Here is a 22,862-nt window from a genome sequence, read left to right as displayed (position 1 = left end):
CCCTTCCCCCAAGTCCCTCCTCCCTATCTTTTATCTTAGCCTGCTGGACCAACTTTCCTCATTCCTGAAGAAGGGCTAATGCCCGAAACGTCGATTCTCCTGTTCCCTAGATGCTGCCTGACCTGCTGCGCTTTTCCAGCAACACATTTCCACCTCTGATCTCCAGCATCTGCAGACCTCACTTTCTCCTCATATCCCTCCATACCTAGTTGTGTACCTATCCAAATATCTTTTAAATGTTGTAATTGTACCCACATCCACACTTCCATAGGACGTTCATTCCACACACTTTCCACCCTCTGTATTTGAAAAATACTGCCCCCATGTCTTTCTTAAATCTCTCTCCTCTCACCTTAAAAATGTGTCGTCCCCCCCCCCCCCCCCCCCCCGTTTTGAAATCCCCCATGCAAGGAAAAAGGCAACTACCATTAACTCTGTCCATACTTCTCATTGTTTTATAAACCATAAGGTTGCCTCTCAACCTCCCACACTCCAGAGGAAAAAGTTCCAGCCTTTGTAGCCTTTCTTTATAACTCAAACATTCATACCCAGCAACATCCTGGTAAATGTCTTCTGAACACTCCCAGCTTGATAATATCCTTCCTATAACTGGGTGACCAGAACTGGACACTTTTTTTTAAAATATGCCCTGTTGAGTCATTCCCTGATCTTGTTTTATTTTACCAAACTTTTTTCCAATGGGTTGAAAAATTGTTGTGAGTACTTGAAGTGCACAAGTGTGGAGGGGGACCTGAAAGAGCATGGATTATGGAATGTGTAGAGGTGTGAGGAAGTTTTAAGGCATTACACAAGACCTAGAGAAGAAATTGCAGGGCTCTGGCTGATATTTTTGCATCTTAGTTAGCCATGGGTGAGATCCCAGAAGACTGGATGGTAGTGAATGTTGTGCCCTTGTTCTAGAAGGGCTGCAGAGAAAAATCTGGGAACTGTAGACCATAAGCTTATTCCTCAGAATCTTCTCGAGTAAGATATGCACACATTTGGAAAAAAACAGGTTTTGATTGAGAGTAGTCAGCATGGCTTTGCGTGAGATTATGCCTTACAAATTTGTTAGAGTTCCTTGGAGAGCTGGCAAATTGGATCACAATTGGCTTGATGGTAGGAAGCAGTGGGTAATAGTGGAAGGATGCTTGTTGGACTGGAGGTCTGCGATGATGGTGTACTTTGGTCAGTGCTTGCCCCATTACAGTTTGATATCTGTATTAATGTTTTGGATGCGGATGTACAAGGTACGATTACTAAGTTTGCAGATGATAACAAAATAGGCAGTATTGTGGACAGTGAGGAGTGTTATCGGAAATTGCAGCAGGACCTTGATCAACTAGGAAAGTGGGCTGAGAAATGGCAAATGAAGTTTAACGCAGGTAAGTGTGAGGTCTTGCATTTTGGAAAGTCAAATCAAGTTAGGAGTTTCATGGTGAATGGTAGAGCCTAAAGGAGTGTAGTGGAACAGAGGGACCTTGGAATTCTTGTGTATGGTTCTCTGAAGATGGAGTCACAGTTAGATAGGACAATGAAGAAGTCATTTGGCACACCAGCCTTCAATTGGGAAGTTTTATGTTGCAGTTGTACAGGACTTTGGTGAGGCCGCAGTTGGATATTATGTTCAGTTTTGGTCACCTTGCTATAGGGAGGATGTTATTTAAACAGGACAGAATGCAGAAGAAAGTTACAGGTCTTGAGGGTTGGAATTATAGAGAGAGGTTGAACAAGCTGGGATTTCTTTCTTTAGAGTGTAGGAGACTGAGAGCGGGATCTTATGGAAGTGTATAAGATCACGAGAGGCATGGATAGGGTGAATGCCCTAGTCTTTTTCCCAGAGTTGTGGAATCAAGGATGAGAGTGCATCAGTTTAGAGGGGAAAGAATAAAGAGAAAGTGAGGGGCACCTCCTTTTATACAGAGGGTGGTACACGTATGGAATAAGCTGCCAAAAGGAATGGTTAAGGCAGGTACATTAACAACATTTTGAAAGGCATTTGGCAAATACATGGATAGGAAAGGTTTAGAAGGATATGGGCCAAGTGCAGGGAAATAGGGTTAGCAGGGATGGCTGAAGGATGGCCTTATAGAGGTTTATAAAATCATGAGGGGCATGGATAGGATAAACAGATAAAGTATTTTCCCTGGAGTGGGGGGAGTTCAGAACTAGAGGACATAGGTTTAGAGTGAGAGGAGAAAGATTCATAAGAGGCCTAAGGGGCAACTTTTTCACGCAGAGGATAGTAGGTGTATGGAATGAGCTGCCAGAGGAAGTGCTGGAAGCTAGTACAATTGCAACATTTAAAAGGCATCTGGATGGGTATATGAATAGGAAGGGTTTGGAGGGATATGGGTCGGGTGCTGGCAAGTGGGACGAGATTAGTTGGGATATCTGGTCGGCATGTGCTAGTTGGACTGAAGGGTCTGCTTCTGTGCTGTACATTCCTATGACATTTTGGTTGGCATGGATCAGTTTGGCCGAAACGCCTGTCTCCGTGCTATAAGACGGGGTCTCACCAATGCCTTCAATGTGACTTCCAAACTCATGTACTCAAAGGATTGAACAATGAAGGCAAGTGTGCCAAACGCCTTTTTAACCACCCTGACTTGGCCTTAACATTAATTGTTTGTTTGTCTGTCTGGGAACAGATAATTGTATCCCATTTAGCACAATAATGGTGAAACATGGTTTAATTACTTTATTTATGGAGGAAAATATGTCTTCCATTTGATTCAGAGGTTTGTTTTGTAACCTAATTTCTAATCTTGAAACTAACATTTAAAAAAAGCAATATACTTTGGATCTGGAAATTAAAAAAAAATTCAGAAAATGTTGTGATTTGCTGAGAGCAAAAGATAATGCCTTTCATTAGAACTCTGAGATGCAGTTCATGATAAATCCTAATCCAACCCTGCCCTGAAACTCTAGGATCAATCTAGAATGCAACTATGTCCAACTGGCTTCCTCTCTGCTCCTTTTCATTTGTTTCCCATCACTTAGAGGTTTACAAAGTTATGAGGGGCATGGATAGGGTAAATAGGCAAAGTCTTTTTCCTGGGGTCAGGGAGTCCAGAACTAGAGGGCATAGTTTAAGGTGAGAAGGGAAAGATATAAAAGAGACCTAAGGGGCAACGTTTTCACACAGAGAGGGTGGTACGTATATGGACTGAGCAGCCAGAGGAAGTGGTGGAGGCTGGTACAATGTAACATTAAAGATGCATTTGGATGAGTATATGAATAGGAAGGGTTTGGAGGGATATGGGCTGGGTGCTGGCAGGTGGGACTAGATCAGGTTGGGATATCTGGTCGGCGTGGACGGTTTGGACCGAAGTGTCTGTTTCCGTGTTGTACATCTCTATGACTTGTCTGCATATTGACTTCAGTTGTTGCTTGGTTCACCCATGTTCACAATGTGTTCAAATCCTATGACATCCTTCCAGTCTGTAGCTGCCTACAATCCTCTGATCTTTTGAAGGAAGTGTATTACAGCTATGGCCACTTATTCATGACATCCAGTTTACCTCATCATTAATGTTATGCTATCTGGGCGCTCAGTGTTATTTGTTCGATTGAGCATTTTGAACCTCATGATGTTGCCTTTTAGGTTGGGAGCCATTTTTGTCAGATCTTACACTTTCCAAACACTTTGGGATACTTTTCTGTATTAAATAGAATGTGCTTCTGTGAATTACTATTGTAGACTTTGACCATATAGAGTATAAAATGGTATCTTTGGAGAGAGGAACATACTTAAGACTTTAAGTCTGTTTACCTTACACGTGGGGAAAAAAATGGAAGAGCAGCTCTGTGTAGGCTTAACTGCAAGGAAGTATCATAATGGGTCTTTTCAGCATGTAAATATAGTGATGGATGCTGTCCAGCAGATCATGTATTTTAGTGAATGTTACTAAATTCAAGGTTTTTTCTTTTGATTTTAATTTGTCCTAATGCTGCAATTCACAACTGCTGATGAGGTTAAGAATATCCAGTGCTAATTCAGAACAAAATCCCCATTTAATCCTGATTAATCACTCAATCAGCTTTCCAGGAAATGTACTTGGTTCATTATTTGCTGATTGAATGATAACCTACTTGCAAGTAATTCAGCAGTAGCCCATTTTTGAGAGCACATTTGTAGACAGTTGGTGAAAATTTTCACAAATATTTTTCCAAAACTCTAATACTATTTAGAAAATTGATAAAATAATTCCATGTCCGATGTTCTCTGCATTGAATGTGCATGGTTAAGATTCTATGTATTCGTATTGAATACAGGTACCTGAAATTTAGGCACTTTTTTTTTGAGGTTTGACTGTTATACTTATGCAGCTTTAAATAATAGCTTTCTGTCTTGACAATTTATAGAGTTTGTATTATTACATTTTAATCCTTACGCAGTTTGTAATTGAGTGCAGGTGTTGCATCTTGGTAGCACAGTCTCCTGTGCTTCCTCCCTACTAGGCAATGCTGCAGAACGTTTTGCTGAGATTCTTACCTCCAATCAATAAATGGCCAAAAATTTTTATAGTTTTTAAAATTTTTGGTTGCTCTAAGAATTTACTAGATTTTAGAGGGTGGGTGCATACTGGGCAGGACAGATGTTGGTGTCATTACAGTTGGTTTTGGCAATTAATCATTAAACTGATTTGTAACAGTATAAGAATCTGGTAGCTCACATGATCTTAGTTCCAAGTAGAATAAAGGGATGTGTTTAATGAGGAAATCAACTAGTTGCTATTTACCAAAAAAGTGAAACTTTAGCTGATTTCAAAAAATGGTGGTTAGACCGTCAGTTTTCTGCAAACTTGAGAATGAAAAGGCAGAATGTTTTGAAAAATTTTATATTTCATAACAGGCAGCATGTTACCAACTGGATATACAGAGCAAGTTATTAAATGCTACTGTAAAGTCAACAATACTTAATCTTACATTAAAACATATTAAATTGTACCCTCTATTTCTTCAGTACCCCATGATTACTTGATGAGGTGTTATCGTGCTGAGCTGTACATAACTACAGGAAAATACAAGGAAGCACTTTGTGATGGAGATGCAGCGTGCACGCTTAAACCACTAAAGTCAAAGGTATTGCCTTGTATTATGGAAAGTTTTTTGTTTACGGTTTGGCTTAAAAATTTTGAATTTTTAAATTGTACAGTTGACCCTGCTGTCTCTGTGATTATTCAGATATTTTTGTGCCTCTTTTGTTTTTCCTGATAGGGGCATTTTTGGAAAGCTCAAGCTCTGATTAAAATGGGCAGAACTGAAGAAGCTTTAAAAGAGTATATATACTGCATTGCTTTGAGACCAGACTGGAATTCTGTAAGACTCGAAGCACAAAAGGTGATTTGTTTGTTTATATTTGACCTGACCATCAATATCTTTGACCAAATGTGTTTCCAGGTGGGTACAACTGTTCTAATTTGTACCTGTGCTGATTATTGGTCATCTAGTGTTGGTCACAAACAGAACAAAAATATAATGAAACTAAAAGTAATTTGTCTTTTCACTTGGAGGGGAATTAAGTTTGCTATATGATTCAATTATATACTTGGTTAAAAATTACTCACTCTCCTATACAAGTGGCCAAATGTGAATGACTGCTTAAAACCTTTCAAAATGTTCTATTTGACTGTGCATCTTGGATAAACTAAAAATATTAACTATAATTTTCATCTTAGATCTTGTGTGATATGTTTTCACCTGTTTTGGGGAATATGTCGGATACTGTACCAACCAACAAACGACCGCAGTCATCTTGCCTAAACCCTAAGCCTACTTTTCTCAGAGCCTTTAGTTCTGCATCAGTTGTCAGAGATGATACAGTTACTGCTCCTTCTCCGGTATGTTAAACTTTTAAATTTATTTATAAACATAAAAGTAATTTAGTGTAAGCAAACTACTTTAAGTTGTCATCTTCATGTTGTATTTCAATTTCTTCAGTAATGTCAAGACAGCTTAATTTGTGACTGTTCTGGATCAACTGTAAGGTTTAAGTTGGATGGAATAACTCTAGTTAATTTCACTTGACCCTTTTTGTAGTAAGAAGCTGAAAGAAAGTGGAGCCGATGAGCTAAAGGATCAATCCAAATTGAACATCTAGAACGTTGTGCACATTAAAATCAGCTTTTGATTTTAGTCTCTTATACGTGCTAATTTTGAGTGGAGGTGACACTGTACTATCTGCATAAAAATTAGATTGAGAGTGCAGCTATTCAGTGACTTGTACGTTAATTATTTAGATTTATAAGAAGGAATCTTGACTGTAGTGTCAAATGACCTTTTACGTATTTTTGAGAGTGGGTAAATGTGCCTCTACGTGAATTTGGAATTTTAATTGTGAAGTACCTTGCATATTTTCTCACCTTAGGTTTTTTCCAAAATGAACAGTATTACAGCAGAAGAACTAAATACTTCAAGTCAAATACTGACAAAGTCCAAGGCTACACCAAGAGAAACCTCTGTGCTAGTTGAAGCAGTTCCGTCTAGTTTTACTAATGGCAACCAAAAGAGAAAGCTATCACATGAGACAGAGATCTGTGAGAGTTTCGAAACAACCAGCAAAATGGCTAAAAAAGGTTTGACACTTTGATGTTTCATTTTGGGAGTGCCTCCCAGGATATATTTAAGGCAGACTAAATCGAACCTTACTTAAATAAGCAGGCAGGTGGGAATGTGCTGTAATCCGATCAGCCATGATTGTGTGGTGTACCAGGCTTGAGGGCATGATTACTCTTGCTCCTAATTCATTGATTCTCAACTTGGTCAAAGTATGAAACATAAAAAGTGGTTTGTTTTGTTTGCAAACAAAACCGTGTGGTCAGTGAGATATGGAAGCTTCGGTGGTTTGTGGAAGTCTTTATAACGTAGGCAGAAAACTACCCCTGTAGTCAAATAGTGTAAATGAAAAATGGCAAATTAGCATGGATATTTTTTTCATAGTTTTGTCTGTTGGAATTAATAATGGCAAAAATGGACTCTGGAATAAACATGATACATTGAAATGGATCTGAGTGAGAGGTGCATGCAGAGTCAAGATTTTAAAGGCACAGATGTGATGGGCTACATGGCTATTTCAATTTTGATTGCTATAAACTCTTGCTGACCAGAAAATTCTCTGGATCATTGGTACGCACATTGGCAGGCGGTCTGTCCACATGCACTTCACATTCCTTCCTTGATTTTTCTGTCTGGTGGCTGGAGCTGGATTATTTAAAAATTTAATTGATCACCTCATCTTGCAGAGATTTCCTGAGATTAAATGAATATTTTGAAACTCTTGTAAATTTTGTCTTGCTAAAAGTGAGACTACTAGAAGGAAGCTGCAATTTTTTTTGGAAATTATTGTAGTTTTATAAAAATATAAATTTTCTCTTTCTAAATCAGATGAATTTGTACCCTTGACATTTGACAATTTTAAAACGTCAAGAGAGATTCCCAGTGAACTTATGGATCCATTCGATTTTGAATGCTCTCTTTGTCTGAGGTATTTTAAGTTTATTTTTAAATGTTTCTTCCAAATATTTCTGAAAAAACGTATTGTAAAAATAAGCAGTTTTCTGTGAAATGTAGAATTTATTTGATTTTTAAATCAATTTGAAACCTTTCAGTATAGACTATTCTTCTGATTTAGTGCTGAAATTTGTCCTAAATGCCATAAAAACAGTTTATGGCGATTAGATTAGATTCCCTTCACCAAGGAAACAGGCCATTTGGCCCAATAAATCCACATAGATCCTCAGAGTAACCCACCCAGACCCATTCCCCTGACTAATGCACTTAACACTCTGGGCAATTTAGCATGGCCAATTCACCTGAACTGCACACCTTTGGATTGTGGGAGGGAACTGGAGAACCCAGAGAAAATCTGCGCAGACACTGGGAAAATGTGCAAATTCCACACAGACAGTTGCCCGAGGGAAGGAACCTAACCCGGGTCACTGGTGCTGTGAAGCAGCAGTGCTAACCACTGAGCCACTGTGCAGCCCCGCCCTAGTATTAAGAGGCTTTTTCAGGAAAACCTTTTTTAAGAGTTGGGACTAATCCTAGATTTTTCTCAATTTCACTATTGTTTTAGTTATATAGACGACTTATAAAGCCATTAAAAGTCACCTACTGAAACTTAAGTATTTTGGAATTCCCCCACCAGGAAATTTTTGCTCTGCATTCAGCTGACCTGGCTAAAACATTTGGCTGTCAAACTCGGGCCATAAGACATGGGAGCAAAAGTAGGCCATTCTGTCCATTCAATAAGATCATTGCTGATCTGATGGTCCTCAATTCCAGTTTTCTATCTTTTCCCCCATAGCTGTTGATTCTGTTATTGTTTTTAAAACAATCTATTACTGCCTTCATTATAATGAACAAACCAGTCTCATCCGTCTACAATAAAGAATTCCATAGATTCACTACACTCAGAAGAAATGCCGCCTCCATCTGTCTTTACATGCTTGACCACTAATTCAGGGATTGGGTGCCTGTTCTTAGGTTATCCCCCTTGTGGGAAAGTCTATTTTGCATAATCCTATCAAGTCCCCTAAGAATTATGGATGTTTCAATAAAGTAATTTCTCATGCTTCGAAATTCCAGTGAGTAGGTTGAGTCTATACTCCATCTCCCCTCTAAGACATTCCCTCAATATCCAGTATCAGCCTAGCGAACCTCTCTGAACCGCCTCCAATGCTAGTACATCTATCCTTGTTTAAGGGGCTCAAAACTGTTTTTCAACTGTGGTCTGGCTAGTTTTAGCAAAGTCCAACTCTTTATGTTCCCTTGTCTTTGAAATAAAAACCAACATTGCAATTGCTTTTCCCTATTACCTACTGAGTTTGGATGCTAACTTGTATGTAAAATCCAGAATTCCCTATATATTACCCCCAACATCATGGGTTTTGTTTTTTCTTTCTGAAGGTATCATGCTTTCAGCTATTTATCATGTGGCTTCTAAAAATTCAGAAATATTACACCAATTTCCCTTCTGATCTTCCTGATTTTTTACCACCTCAAAGAATTCTGTAAAATTTAACAGGCATGATTTCTCCTTCATGAAGCTATATTGACTCTGCTTAATATTTCTAAATGCTTACCTCCTGTATCTTATTATCATAGACCAAACATTTTCCCAAAAACAGACATTAAACTTTTTTGTCTCGTGATAGTGTCCCTTTTGATTTATTTAGTAATTTTGGAATGCTATCCCTGTCTTTCACTGTGAAGACTCCAACTTTTCCTGTCCCTTCCATTGATCCCAATTCTAACCCTGTTTTTTGATTTTTTTTTTTTTACAATTTTATTAGCTGTTATCCCTGCAAACCCCCCCCCTTCACAAAAGTGCCCTTCTAAATCAGGATCTTGCCGCCCATGAGCTTGTTGTGGGTGCTCACCTTTAATGGAAAAATAGTGAGACCTTTCTCCTCTTAATAAAGGTTTCTTTCGTCTAGCTATTGTGTTTTTTTTTAACCATGAGCCTTACTCCCAACATCAGTAATTTTAGTGTTTGTATTTTTAAATTGGGACAATACTAGGGAGTTGGGACACAACCATCTCCTCCTTTTGAGATTTTGTCTTGTATTTTGTTTTTTAAACAACCCTTGTTCTGTACTTACCCAAGTTGAGGTAACCTCCCAATGGTATACAGCTTGTCCTGCTAGGGTCTAGAAACTACCTCCAATTTCTCAACCTGCAGTCCCTTGATATTATTCAAAGATTTTGAGGCATTTTATTATTAATGATGCTATATAAATTATGAAAGTAGTGGGTAGTGTTATGTGTAATTCCTGTTACAAATACTTCATCTAACCCTCAGGTGCAGAAAACTGAAGTTAACTTGAGTCCTCATGGACTTGAAGTCATTATCCAAAATAATTTGCTTAGCTTTACTGTGACCACCTTTTTTTCCAGAATGAAAGTTTTCTTGGAAAAAGGTATAGAATCCCAATATTGAAATTATCGAGATGTGGGGACTAAAGTTGGGTAGTAAGCAAATGAAATTTTCACTTTATGGTTGTGTTAACGTTTGTAGCAAAAGGTCTGAATAGTACAGTCCAAGATGCCAAGTTTCACTCCCTTTGCTATCTACAACCAGTCCATATTATATTTCAAACACTTAATGCAATAAAGACCATTTGACAATTTTGGCTCCACTTGTCCAGTCATTCAAACTCCATATTTTTCTGTTGCCCTCAAAGATCCTGTATTTGCTACACAATTTGGTGATGTTGACAATAATTGAATTACCAATGTGGTCTTACAGCTTATCTGTAGAAGGGAAATCAAATTCTGGACCCTAGCAGGACAAGCTGTATACCATTGGGAAGTTATCTCACTGCAGATAATTTGTTGGCAGCTTTTCATTTTTCAATTTTCTTGAATTCTGAAGGAGAAAACTGAAAATTCTTTCAATATGAACTGAGAATTTATCTTTACCCAAAGTGCAAAGATATTGAATACATTGACAGTAATGTGTACTTGGCCTGAATGATTTATAGTGTGAAATAGTTTTTCTTCTCTGTTTGAATGACCATAGTAGCAGCAGATCAATTTGAGTTTCAGTCCAAATAAATTGGGTAATTATGTGGGTTTATAATCCAATTTTCTTTTTTATTAAAAATTTCTAACTTGACCTCCAAATATTACAATATTTCATTATAGAGATTTGAAGTTTTTCAAAGGTTTTTTTATTTGCCCGTAGGTTGTTCTATGAACCTGTCACCACTTCCTGTGGGCACACTTTTTGTTTGAAGTGTTTGGAGCGCTGTCTGGATCATAATGCCAGCTGTCCTCTCTGTAAGGAAAATTTAGCCGAGGTTAGTGTTGTGCATGCAATGCTTCTGTATTTACAGTTGCAAACAAAATGGTAATGTACTGCTGTAGTTTCATTCCTATTCCTAAAAAATCAGAGAATCCTATTATTTTGGCAACCATATAAAAGTTTAGTTTCTCATTGAAGTAAGGCATTGTTCATACAAGTTAATTATTTCAAGGAACTTTAGAACAGTTAACTTGTTCACTTTACAAATTTAAAGTATTTCTTAAATATATTTGGGTTTGAGAAGCGAATTTAATCTCATTGATGTCTTTTTCACTAATGCAAAAAATTACATTTTCATCTGTTAATAATGACCGCATCAGATATTTTTCTTCCAAATCTTCTCTACACTTTTTTTCTCTCAAAGTTAAAAATCTCCACAAAACGGTAAGCACTGGAGCACCACACTTGCATTTGCTCATTTGAGGTGTTTGATTTTCACCTGGCCTTTAAAGAAGCAAAGGCAAATAGTGATTGAGGTGGTCACAGATTTCCAATGGGGTGATATTGTCATGGAATGTGCTACTATTACATTTCGGTTTGGTTGTACATTTAAGATGTCACAAAACAAACAGTTAATACATATCCATCACTCTGCCTTGAAGGCGTTCTGACATTTAGAGTTCTATCTAGGATTTCAGATTTCCAAGTTATATAAAGTATAATGACAAGTATTTTAGGAATGGGGAATAGATGGAATTTGTTTTGAGATATAATCAACTTAGTTACTTTGATTTTCCTTGTCTTCAGTTTTTGTGTACTTCTGCTTTGATAAAGACTAAAATAAGATTTGTCAAATGATTCCCAACAATTGCACCAAAACAGCATTGAAGATAGTTATTCTATAATACAATAATTGCATTATTGTGTAACCTTGTATTTATAGAAAAATCGCGTTTTAGAAACAGCACTTAATGTTGGTGATATAGTCAGCCAACACACGTTTTAAAGTTCACACTTCGAAACAATGTTCCCAATTTGTCAATCGTGTTACACTGAATTTTAATTAACAAAATGTGCATTATAGTAGAACGACATGTACTTCATTTTTTTTTAAATGAGCCTTTCATGTTTATTCATTCAAATAGATTTAATAGTACTCTTATTTTTCACTTGTAGTATTTGGTAACAAGATCTTTCAATAAGACATTCTTGGTAGAGGAACTCATTATTCAATACCTGCCTGAAGAGTTAAACGACAGGAGGCGACTTCACGAGGAAGAAATGAAGGAACTATCTAAGTATGTGCAACTTGATATCTAGTTTTAAAAGTTAGGTTCAAGATTTAAATTGTTATCTTTAATTTCACACTCATCACTTGAAAATATCAGTGGCCTGGGCTTTCCTAAAAAGTTAATGATACATGCCATTATAGAGCAGATCAGAGAATCATGCACTAATGCAGCAGAGTAGGAGGCTGGTTAGCCTACTGAGCTCACTGGTTGAGGATTCACCCTTTCAGTGTCTCGGAGGGTGATTTTTTTTTTTCTCCCTTTTTCCTTTCCTTTCATACACAATTTGCAGAGAAAGAGTGCTTGGACTTTCATGGAAGAGATCCTTAACAAGCTATATTGTCTAAACATAAAGCTGTAGCCATTTGCCCAGGAATCAATCAAGCAATTGTTTCTATACTTTTATTTTCCTTCTTTCCAATTTTTAAGTTTACATCACGAAAAAATAAAAGCAGCTTTACTTGAGGAAAATATAAGACAATCTAATTGAATGGGGAGCAGCATGACAGATGAAGTATAAGTATGTAAGTTAGCTCGCAGAGCTTGAAGGTTTGTTTTTCAGATATTTTGTCACCATGACTAGGTAACATCAGTGAGAGTTTCTGGTGAAGCGCTAGTGATATGTCCCACCTCTCTATTTATAGGTCTTGGTTTCTTAAGGAGGGTGATATCATTTCCGGTTCTTCTTTTGGGGAAGGTAAATGACCTCTAAGCCTGTGTTTATTGATGGAGTTCTGATCAGAATGCCATGCCTCTAAGAATTCTTGTGCATGTCTTGTTTTGTCTGTCCTAGGATGTGTGTGTGTTGTCCCAGTCACAGTGGTGTCCTTTTTGTTTTTGTCTGTATGTATGGAAATTAGTGAAAGTAGGTGGTGTCGTTTGGTGGCTAGCTGGTTTTTTTTTGTATCCTGGTGGCAAGTTTCCTGCTTGTTCGTCCAATTAGTGTTTTTTATAGTTCTTGCATGGTACCCAATAAACACAATCTGCCAACTTCTCTGAAACAAGCAGATACTACGCAACCAAAATCTATAGCCACATTACTTTCATCAAAGACATACCAGAAATGACTTCCAGACTACTCAGACCCTTTGGCATCATTAGTAGCCCACAAACCTACCAACACACTTCAACACCTAGTAATGAAATTAAAGGATCCATTAGATACTACCAGCAAAACTAACATCATTCGCAAAATACCATGCAAGAACGTTTTTTAAAAAAAACACTGCATCGGACAAACAAGCAGGAAACTTGCCACCAGGATACTTGAACACCAACCAGCCATCAAAAGACACTAACCACAATCACTAGTTTCCATACGTACGGACAAAGGGCACCATTTTGACTGGGTCAATATACACATCCTAGGACAGGCAAAAGAAAGACATGCACGAGGATTCTTAGGCATGACATTTTAACCAGAACTCCATCAATAAACACATCGACTTAGATCCCATCTGCCTTCCCTTGAAAAAAGAACGAGAAATGACATCCCCTACCTTAAGAAACCAAGACCTATAGAGGCGGGACATAACCACCAGTGCTTCACCGGAGACTCTTACTGATGTTAACTAGTCATGGCGACAAAATGTCTGAAAACAAACCTTCCAGCTCAGCGAGCTAACTTGCATACTTATCAACCTGAGCTACAAATCTTCTCAAAAGTTGTGAACAGATGAAGTATGTTGAGAATAAATGTGCAATTATCTACTTTGATTTTTAAAAAGTATTTTCTTGAATGATGAGTGGTTGCTAAGTGTTGATATTCAGAAGACCCAAATGCTAGCGTGCACATGTAACATTCAATGAGGAAAGAAATTAATTATGCTGACCTTCATTGCAAAGGCTATTGAATACAGAAGTAAAGTTATTTTGTTGCAGTTATATAGAACCTGAGTGCACCTCCACCTAGAGTATCATGTATAGTTTTGTTTTCCTTGACGTTTTTGCCATAGAAGGAGCAAGAGCTTCTCCAGACTGTTCCTGGGATGGCAGGTCTACTTTGTGAGGCGGAATTAAGGAAACAGTATCTGTACTCTCCAGCATTGTGAAGCGTGAGAAGTAATCTCACTAAAACATATAAAACTCTGTTCAATGGCAATTTTCCTTTATGAACTTGGATCTCTTTCCTCACTTGAGTTAACATCTCTCAACTAAGTCTGAAAGGATGTTGTTTTCTGCTTGGCACGTCCCCTAAATTAATATCATGCAAGACCAAAGATGTTTTCCCTGGCTTATTTACATAAATTGATTTGTAATATTTTAATAGTTTTCTGGAAGAGAGCATGCTATTACCTGTAACTTTGTAAGTTGGATTATCCAGTCTGGTTACTGGAGGGTCAGCATTTGAATTTTTCAATTTCTGATTCATTCATTCTCAAATTACTGACTTATTTCATTCCCTAATTACAATACAGCAAACACACTTCTTTCATTAATATTCTTTAATGTATGAACATGGCAAATGTGCTTTTTCCACTCCTGTCTGGAGTACTGATTGTATAATCCACATCAATTTGTTACTTTTCATTTTGATAAACCGTTGAGAGAGATTGAACACTTATCAAGAAAATGTAATGCCCTTTATGTCTTGCAGATTTTTGAGCATTGGCTTTTTATCTGCTCTAGCTTTCATTGTTGAGTGAGTTTCACATTTTTCAGCCAATTTGCAAATTGGTGTTGGCTATTTTTTCCAGAAATTTAATAGCAGTCAAACGTGTAGTCTGAGATTTGATGTATTAAGGTTTATTTAATTTGAGGTCTTCTCGCTGCCCATATTATCAGTTCAAAAGAATGAAATCCAGTAGAGTCATTTTGGGGACATCTGGAAATGGCAAACAGTAATGAGATGAAATAATTCCCATCATTAGGACATAACTAAGGTTTTAATCATGCTGTCTGGGTTTCATGGCTCATTCTTCTCCATTTCCTCATTCACATTTCGTCTTTTTAAATAATAACACTCTGGTTCCAATTCAGTTTCTGAGGCTGTTTATCATTTGATTCTCTCAAATCAGGATCCATCTCTTTCTGTTAAAGACTTTGAGCTAAACATGTCAGCCTCCTTTTTATTTAGTCTCTTCTTAGTTTTAAGTTTTTGAAAATAGCATCAGATAATCGAATTTCAGTGTTATCCTTTCATGGAATGAGACAGGAAAGATCCAGGGGCCTGAGACCATGTTGCAGTTTGGAAACAATCTCTGTTGCTGCTCCGATAAGTGGTTGTTCCTTTCACTTCCTTCAGTTGGTGTAATGTTCTTGTTGAGTGAGCCAGCCAGGCCACTTCTCAATGAAATCTGTTCCTTTTGTCAGAATTTAATGCATCACCCCAACTACACCATCTCCTCTTACTAAGTCTCTCTTTAACCCAATTCTGTGCAATGGGATCAGATTATAATGTTTGTGTTCTCCTCCAATTAAGTTTTCTTTCGTTAGTTCCCTTGGAAGACAAACTTTGTCAGGCAGCATCAGTGACTAACTTGCTTCAGTCTCCGTCAATATTTTTAATGGTTTACCGTCTTGATGAGAGTTAATGGAATAGCTCTCTGTAAGTGAAATCTTTTGAATGGTTCCATAATTGGCTCACTTATTTTTAGCATAAAGGAGCACTTTTTCCTTAAGGTAAAATATCCAGAAATTTCAGTAGCTTATTGCTAAGGAGAGTCTATCAAGGAATCTCTACTATCCTGAGCTTTCTGTCCTTTCCTAACCGATTTTAAGGGGACAAGCTTCACCTGTAGCTATGCTATGGTTTTAATGCCCATTTCCTTTCTTGTACAAGCTTTTCTGAAGATTCAGCAATTCTGCCATTTAACGCAATCATGGCTGATCTCCTCTCATTTTAGACTCATCTCCACTTTCCTGCCCACTTTCCAATGTCCTTCAACTTGTTACTTATTAAATATGCATGTCCACCCACAAATTTGCTCAGTGTCTCAGCATCTATTGCACTCTGGGTAGTGAATTCCATAGATTCATGACCTTTTGAGAGAAATCTTTTCTCCCCATCTGTTTTAATTCTGTCAATCCTTATCTTAAAACTGTGACTTGTTCTAGATTGCTCCACAATGGGAAAATATGTCTACTTTATCAATCTTTTAGCATCTTGTATTTTAATTCGATCTACCCTTGTTCTTCTAAATTCTAGAGATGATATACCGACATTGCTAAATCTCTTATAACCAATCCCTCCTCTTTTGGAATAAATGTAATGAATCTCCATTGAGTGGCCTCCGATGCAACGACATCCCTCTTAAAGGAACCAAACCTATAACACAGTATTCCAGGTGCAGTCTCACTAATGCCTTGTACAGTTGCTACAACACTTCCCTACTGTTTATTACCTGCTGTATTGCATTCTAGTTATCTGCAACTTCACATAGGAGACCCCTCTGCCCCAAAGTATCCTGAAGTTTCTTTCCATAGTGTGCCGTTTGTCTTCAAGCAAAATGGATAACCTTACACTTACCCATGTTACACTTCATCTATCAAATGGTAGTCTGTTCACCTAAGCTAGCATATCCATTTGTAAATTTCTTCATTTGCAGCCTAACGCACCTATTTCAATGTCAAACTAAATTTGCTTTAGTATGTTCATTATGGCCATTTCCCCACCTAGGGGCAAGTTTACAGGCATTTCATAGTCTGCAGCTTGCTCTTCTGTCAGACTGGTGTTTGCATTCTAGCTGTAGCTATCAAGACCCAGTGTGTAACATTTTAGATTTAAGCATCTTTTGGCTACTTCAACTTCACATCTATCTTTTCTCTAATACTAAGGTCAAATGTCTATCACATCCATCTTCTGTATATTTAGGCTAAGATTTATTTTAACTGAGTTCCTCTGTGAAACCAGAATAATTATTATTCTCCACAATTGTAGCTATTATTTCTACTTTTTTTCTTTTAGCTTTTGTTTTTGTTTCTCTCTTTACTCCAGTTCAAGTTTTTTAAAAGTTGCACCTAAATCTTGATTGTTTCGTGCTATGATACCTCTAGGCTTTTCTTGTTATTTAATTCTAAATGTCAGATAATCACTTTAATCATGCCATCCTATAACAGCCTACTTTATCACTTTAAGTAAACATGTAAACTTCTGTTGAGCTTATCCCAAAGGTTCCAATTACTACTATTGCCAGAAACTTCTTTGTGACAGTCAGTTATTTAAAAGTTCCATCCTGTGTAATATTCTTCAGTGAGACTTCACATACCTGTTTCTCTTGAGTTCACAGATTCCTCAAAACTCAAGAATTTCAGAATCTGCTTGAGTCCCCACTTTATGGTCCTAGTTGATGCTTATCCTGGACAAGTCAATTCCAGAGTGAAAGTAGCTTAATAGATCCGAACTCCCTTTTTTTTTTTTGTCCCCCACTATGAAGAGCAGATAATGAACAAATTTGCAACAGTACTTTTAACATCAAATAAAACATTAATTTAAGCAAGAGGGGAAGTAAAACATTGTCTAGGATAATATATAGTCCATCTCTGTTTAGTCATATTGCAGGATTTCTTACTTGTCAGGTCTAACCCTCCTGCTTCTACTCTCTAACATGTTCACCCACTCATTTTTGGACTTTTTTGTCTATTCCTTGATCCAGCTGCAATGCAACAGCATGGTGGTTATTCTACCTTTTTTTTTAGATGTACGAACAGCCACTGTCCAACCCTTCATGAGTTGTAACATCTCAGTAGCAACTTAACAAACAGGCCTATGGATCTCCTGGCACCAAAGCCTCAAAATTCTGAAAATAGGATTAACTCGTGTCTCCCTTTTTAATATGCAGACAAAACATAAAGTTATACATTATTCTTCATGTCCTATAACCTCCATTTTCAAACCCTCTACTATTCTATAAGTTCATAAGATATGGTGCAGAATTAGGCCATTTGGCCCATTAAGTGTGCTCCATTAAGTCGTGTCTTATCTGTTTCTCAACCCTATTTGCCTACCTTCTCCCCATATCCCTTCATCCCCTTACTAATGAACAATCTATCTCTCTCTCCTAAATATATTCAATGACTTGACCTCCACAGATTCACCACCCTCTGGCTGAAGAAATTCCTTCTCCTCTTCGCTCTAAAGGGTTCTCTCTTCACCTACGCCTCTACCCTCAGGTCCTAGTCTCTCCTAATTGTGGAAACATCTTCTCTATGTTCACTCTATCCAGGCCTGTCAGTATTCTGTAACTTTTAATAAAACTCCTTTCATCCTTCAGTACTCAAAGTACAGACCTGTAATTCTCAACCACTCATGACAAGCCCTTCATTCCCAGGATTGTTCTTGCAAACGTTTCCTGGACCTCTTCGAAGGCCAACACATCCTCCCATAAGAATGGGGCTCAAACCTGCTCACAATATTCCAAATGTAGTCTGACTAGAACATTGTACAGTCTCAGTAGTACATCTTTACTCTTGTATTCTAGCCTTCTTGAAATGGATGGTAATATTGCATTTGTTGTCTTAACTGCCAATTTTACTTGAATGTTAACATTAAGAGAATCCTGAACTAGGACTTCTAAATCCCTTCTGTGCTTCAGATTTCCAAAGCCTTTCCCTGTTTATAAACTAGTCTATACCCCCCTCCTTCCTATCAAAGTGCATAACCTCACACCTTAGCAGCAAGTGAAACACAATGAGCTACTTGTCCATTCTTCTAGCCTGTCCAAGTCCTTCCCCAGCATCCCTCCACCTATCTTTGTGTAATCTTGTAAACTTATTCCCATCTTAGATCAGAGTGACGTTGGAAAAGCACAGCGGGTCAGGCTGCATCAGAGGAGCAGGAAAATCGATGTTACGGGCAAAAGCCCTTCATCAGGAATATTCCTGTATTCCTGATGAAGGGCTTTTGCCCGAAACGTCGATTTTCCTGTTCCTCGAATGCTGCCTGACCTGCAGTGCTTTTACAGCACCACTCTGATTTAAACTCTGGTTTCCAGCATCTGCAGTCCTCTCTTTTGCCTTATTCTCATCTTGTCTACCATAGCATTGATGTTCTACTCTGTGCTTATATTAAACCTCTTCTAATTGCTGGGCTGTAAATTAGCAAATAGCTGTTTTTCTTTGGTTCTCCAAATCCAGCTAAACAAATTTTTGAATTTGTTCCTGAGTTTTTTTTTTGACAAACTCAATGTAGAGCTTTCAAGTTGTGTGATCTACTATAATGTTATTTGTACCTTCAGTTGCATCTTCCAGACAGCTGTGCACTTGTTTCTACTTTTATGCAATGATGCCCAATTTCTATGGAATTTAGCTTATATCGTCCTCCTGCTGCAGCAGTAACTAAGACATGAAAGAATAAAAGGGGAGAGGGAAACTGCTTTGCAGAGATATTGGACCCAAATCTATTCACGTGGGATCTAGTTCCTTTTGCTACAGAATTGGCCTCAATATCCCAGGAATCTCTTTGCATTTAGCCTGCCAAACCACGCCTTGCCTCCATTACTACCTCACTTGACCTTCTCAGTACTGGATGAGCAAAAGTTTCTTCAGGTATTGGGAAGGATGGAACCATTGGGTTTGAAAACAATTGGTCAGTTGGTTGGTCAGAGTCACTGTAGTATATTTTAAGCTTAATGGTATGGATGTGTTTGGAAGCTCACTTTACGTCTGCCCATTTTTACTTCCATAACAGCTCAACATAGCATGTCTGCTGTTTAACCTTTATTCATGCCTTTTGTTGCCTCTACTCCTGACTCCCAATGTGTATTTCTTGTCTGACTTCTACATTTTACTGTCTGCAAACTAATCATTCAAATCTGGTGCTTGTGTCCTTAGTTGCATTGTTACCCATTGATCCTTTGAATGCTTAACTATTTTGTAAAATTATGTTTGAGGAAGCTTACAAACAAAAATAAAGATTAAATTTCAGCATCTACTCTCCTGTATAAGGAGAGGTTGGACAAACAAGCAAAAACAATCTAAGAGTGTTAGATGCTGGATGGTGACCTGATGGAAAGAAATAAAATTGAGAGACATGAATAGGGTGGGTAATCTGAGTTCTTTATTTTCCAGGATGGAAATGTTAGACACTAGGGGCCATAGGTTTAAGGTGAGATGGGCAAAGTTTTTTATTGAAAGAGACGTGAGAGGCAAGCATTTTTTTTAAAAGTGTTATCGGTGCCTGGAATATGGTAAAAGCAGATACGATAGTAATGTTTCACTGGCATTTAGATGTGAACAGGCAGGGAATAGCGTAATATGGGCCATGTGCAGGCAGATGCCATTCGTTCAGAATGGCATCATGGTTAGCACAGACATAGCGGGCCAAGGGCCTGTTCCTGTGCTATGTTCCACATAAAAAAAATAAAGGGCCAGCTGTCTGGGATTTAGTCAAGGACCAAGCTTAAACGTAGATGTATTTAAAACTGTTTATAGCATAACTTTTAAGACCATGAGCAAATTTATTAAAAATCTTAAATGGAATAGATGGAGAGGGAAAGGTCTGGAACTGAGAATGGTTTTTGGAGATCTTAGTAGATATTATGGCTCTTAGTAGATATTATGTATATTATTACTCTCCAGTTAAACAGAAAAAAATGTTTTTAGTAGTTCAACATTTAAATTGGCAGAGAATGGAGTACGAAAGATTTAAACCAAGTAAGAGGCATAAATATACATGGATTTGAGGCTGTCTAATTCACTTCCAGGATTATTGTTTGTGCCAAAACGTAGTGCTGCAGATTAGATTTATTAAATGAGAGAAATGTTGAAGCTTATTGTGGGAACGGAATAAATTAATGTGACAAGAGCAACTAGCTGAAATGAAGGGTAACTGCATAAAATACTGACTGGTTAGACTTGTTCCAGTATTACAACATCTACGTATTTCTGTCTACAATGTAAATTAGTGTATTTTTCTTAAACTTGGACACCATCTAGCGGTTGTGTAGTCTGTTTTTTTATCCTGCAGTCATTTTTTTTGAAGATGTGCTCAGCCATTGCTTTCTATTTTAGTCCACTTTTGCTTTGATTTTCAAAACGTACCAGAATCAATTCTCAAACTTGAATGACACCCACTCACTACCTTTTTATCTGAGTTTTAATGTTTTGCATTGTAACTTCTGTTTCCTTGATCTTTCCTAATACTATTACCTTAACTAATTATCTTGTAAGAGAACAGTGAGTGAAATTTGCTTTTATTATCATAGCCTAACTGAAGATGTTCCAATTTTTGTCTGCACCATGGGCTTCCCAACTATTCCGTGCCCTCTTCATGTTTTTGAACCACGTTATCGACTGATGATTCGCAGGTGTATGGAAACTGGCACCAAGCAATTTGGAATGTGTATTGGAAATGAGACTAAAGGGTAAGTGTGTGTGCATGCGTGCATCCACCTTGTTATGTCTCCAAGAGCTAACTTAAAACTTTCGTAGAAGTGTCAGCCTTGATTTAGCGCTATCCCTTTCACCGGAGTCTGCAGGGCATTTGATTTAAAGCCCATTTCACAGATGTGACTGTTATCTCTGACAGTTGAGTGCTGTATTCAGAGATGTGAGATCCTAGTGTCTGCTTGCTTGCTCAGGTAGACATGAAAATACTTAAAGGTACTGTTCAAAGTATAGTAGGGATTTCTTGAATCTTCTTCATTTTAACATTCAACCAGTGTAATTTATCTTTTAATCTGCTGTTGAGACCTTTTGAGCATAAATTGGTTTCACTTCCATATATTATGACTGTGATCACCCTTCAGAAATACTTGAATAGTTTTTAGATGGCCTGATAAACTTATTCATAATGCTTTTCAGATTATTTTTCAATTTCTCAGTTAGCTTTACAATGATTGGCATATTTTGCCAAAGATGATGGTACTATCAGACTGTTTGTTTGTTTTTATTTCTTTTCAACAATATGCTGTTGCAATCCCTGAGAGAAAACGATAAACCAAATAACACAAGGGGCGGCACGGTGGCTCAGTTGTTAGCACTGCTGCCTCACAGCACCAGGGTCCCAGGTTCGATTCCAGCCTGCATCTTGGTGCTCTGGTTTCCTCCCACAGTCCAAAGATGTGCAGGTCAGGTAAATCGCCCATCATGTTAGGTGCATTAGTCAGAGGGAAATGGGACTGGGTGGGTTACTCTTCGGAGGGTCGGTGTGGACTTGTTGGGCCGAACTGTAGGTAATCTAATCTAATCTAATCTAATTTTAACAAACATGGCAAACTTTTATGAACTGGCACTTATGGGGCTAGGAATATGCTGTAGAGGTCCACACAATCAATGTAAAAATACACACAAAGTGATAGAAAAATAATGTAGGGGGTACACACATCACTGTTATACTTTATTTACACCAAAAATCACTTTTTCTGTTAAGGCAAAGTTGCATGATTAAAGCTTTACCGGCAGAAGGCCTTCTCACCTTGCACCCTCAAATGATTACAGTATTATCACGATCTCTGAGTAAATGCTTGGTATTGTGGGTATACAATTTTTGCCGGTTTATCAAGGATGCTGGTTAAAACAATGTTTGTTGTAACATCAAATTCAAAATGATCAAGAAGATTTTTAATTGTTTTGTAACCTAACATGAACCAGCACTGATGCATTGAATTATGACTTACTGAAAACCTGAATTAACAGGCAAATGTTACTTCACTCTTTAGTCTTATGATTGTTAGGAAACACTGACATGTATAAATAAATCTGAATGCCTTATACTAGCCGATAGATTTAAGCCACAAGACTTAACAAACGAGCCAATATTTTTACTTTTAAAATATATAAAAGAATTGAAATTGACAGGATTCACTTTATTGCTGTTATGCACAGTGATTTACTTCTTACTTGCCCTGATTTTTTTTTTAATTCGTAAGACCCATCAACCT

General features: G+C 37.6%; 1 protein-coding gene across 1 annotated transcript in view; it reads left to right on the top strand.

Moving 5' to 3' along the window:
• lonrf2 (LON peptidase N-terminal domain and ring finger 2) overlaps window positions 1–22,862 on the top strand; it is a 39,426-nt gene that overhangs the window by 6,568 nt on the left and 9,996 nt on the right. The window contains exons 2-9 of the mRNA XM_043691693.1: window positions 4,970–5,088; window positions 5,224–5,346; window positions 5,685–5,846; window positions 6,374–6,581; window positions 7,390–7,489; window positions 10,694–10,808; window positions 11,930–12,051; window positions 21,186–21,344. Of these exons, the coding sequence (XP_043547628.1) occupies window positions 4,970–5,088; window positions 5,224–5,346; window positions 5,685–5,846; window positions 6,374–6,581; window positions 7,390–7,489; window positions 10,694–10,808; window positions 11,930–12,051; window positions 21,186–21,344 (1,108 nt within the window). The remainder of the gene's footprint in view (window positions 1–4,969; window positions 5,089–5,223; window positions 5,347–5,684; window positions 5,847–6,373; window positions 6,582–7,389; window positions 7,490–10,693; window positions 10,809–11,929; window positions 12,052–21,185; window positions 21,345–22,862) is intronic.

The sequence above is a fragment of the Chiloscyllium plagiosum genome, chromosome 6 (genome assembly GCF_004010195.1).
Source record: "Chiloscyllium plagiosum isolate BGI_BamShark_2017 chromosome 6, ASM401019v2, whole genome shotgun sequence".
NCBI classification, from domain to species: Eukaryota; Metazoa; Chordata; class Chondrichthyes; order Orectolobiformes; family Hemiscylliidae; genus Chiloscyllium; species Chiloscyllium plagiosum.
Note: the sequence above shows the minus strand (reverse complement) of the source record. Positions and strands in the feature narration are given on the sequence as shown.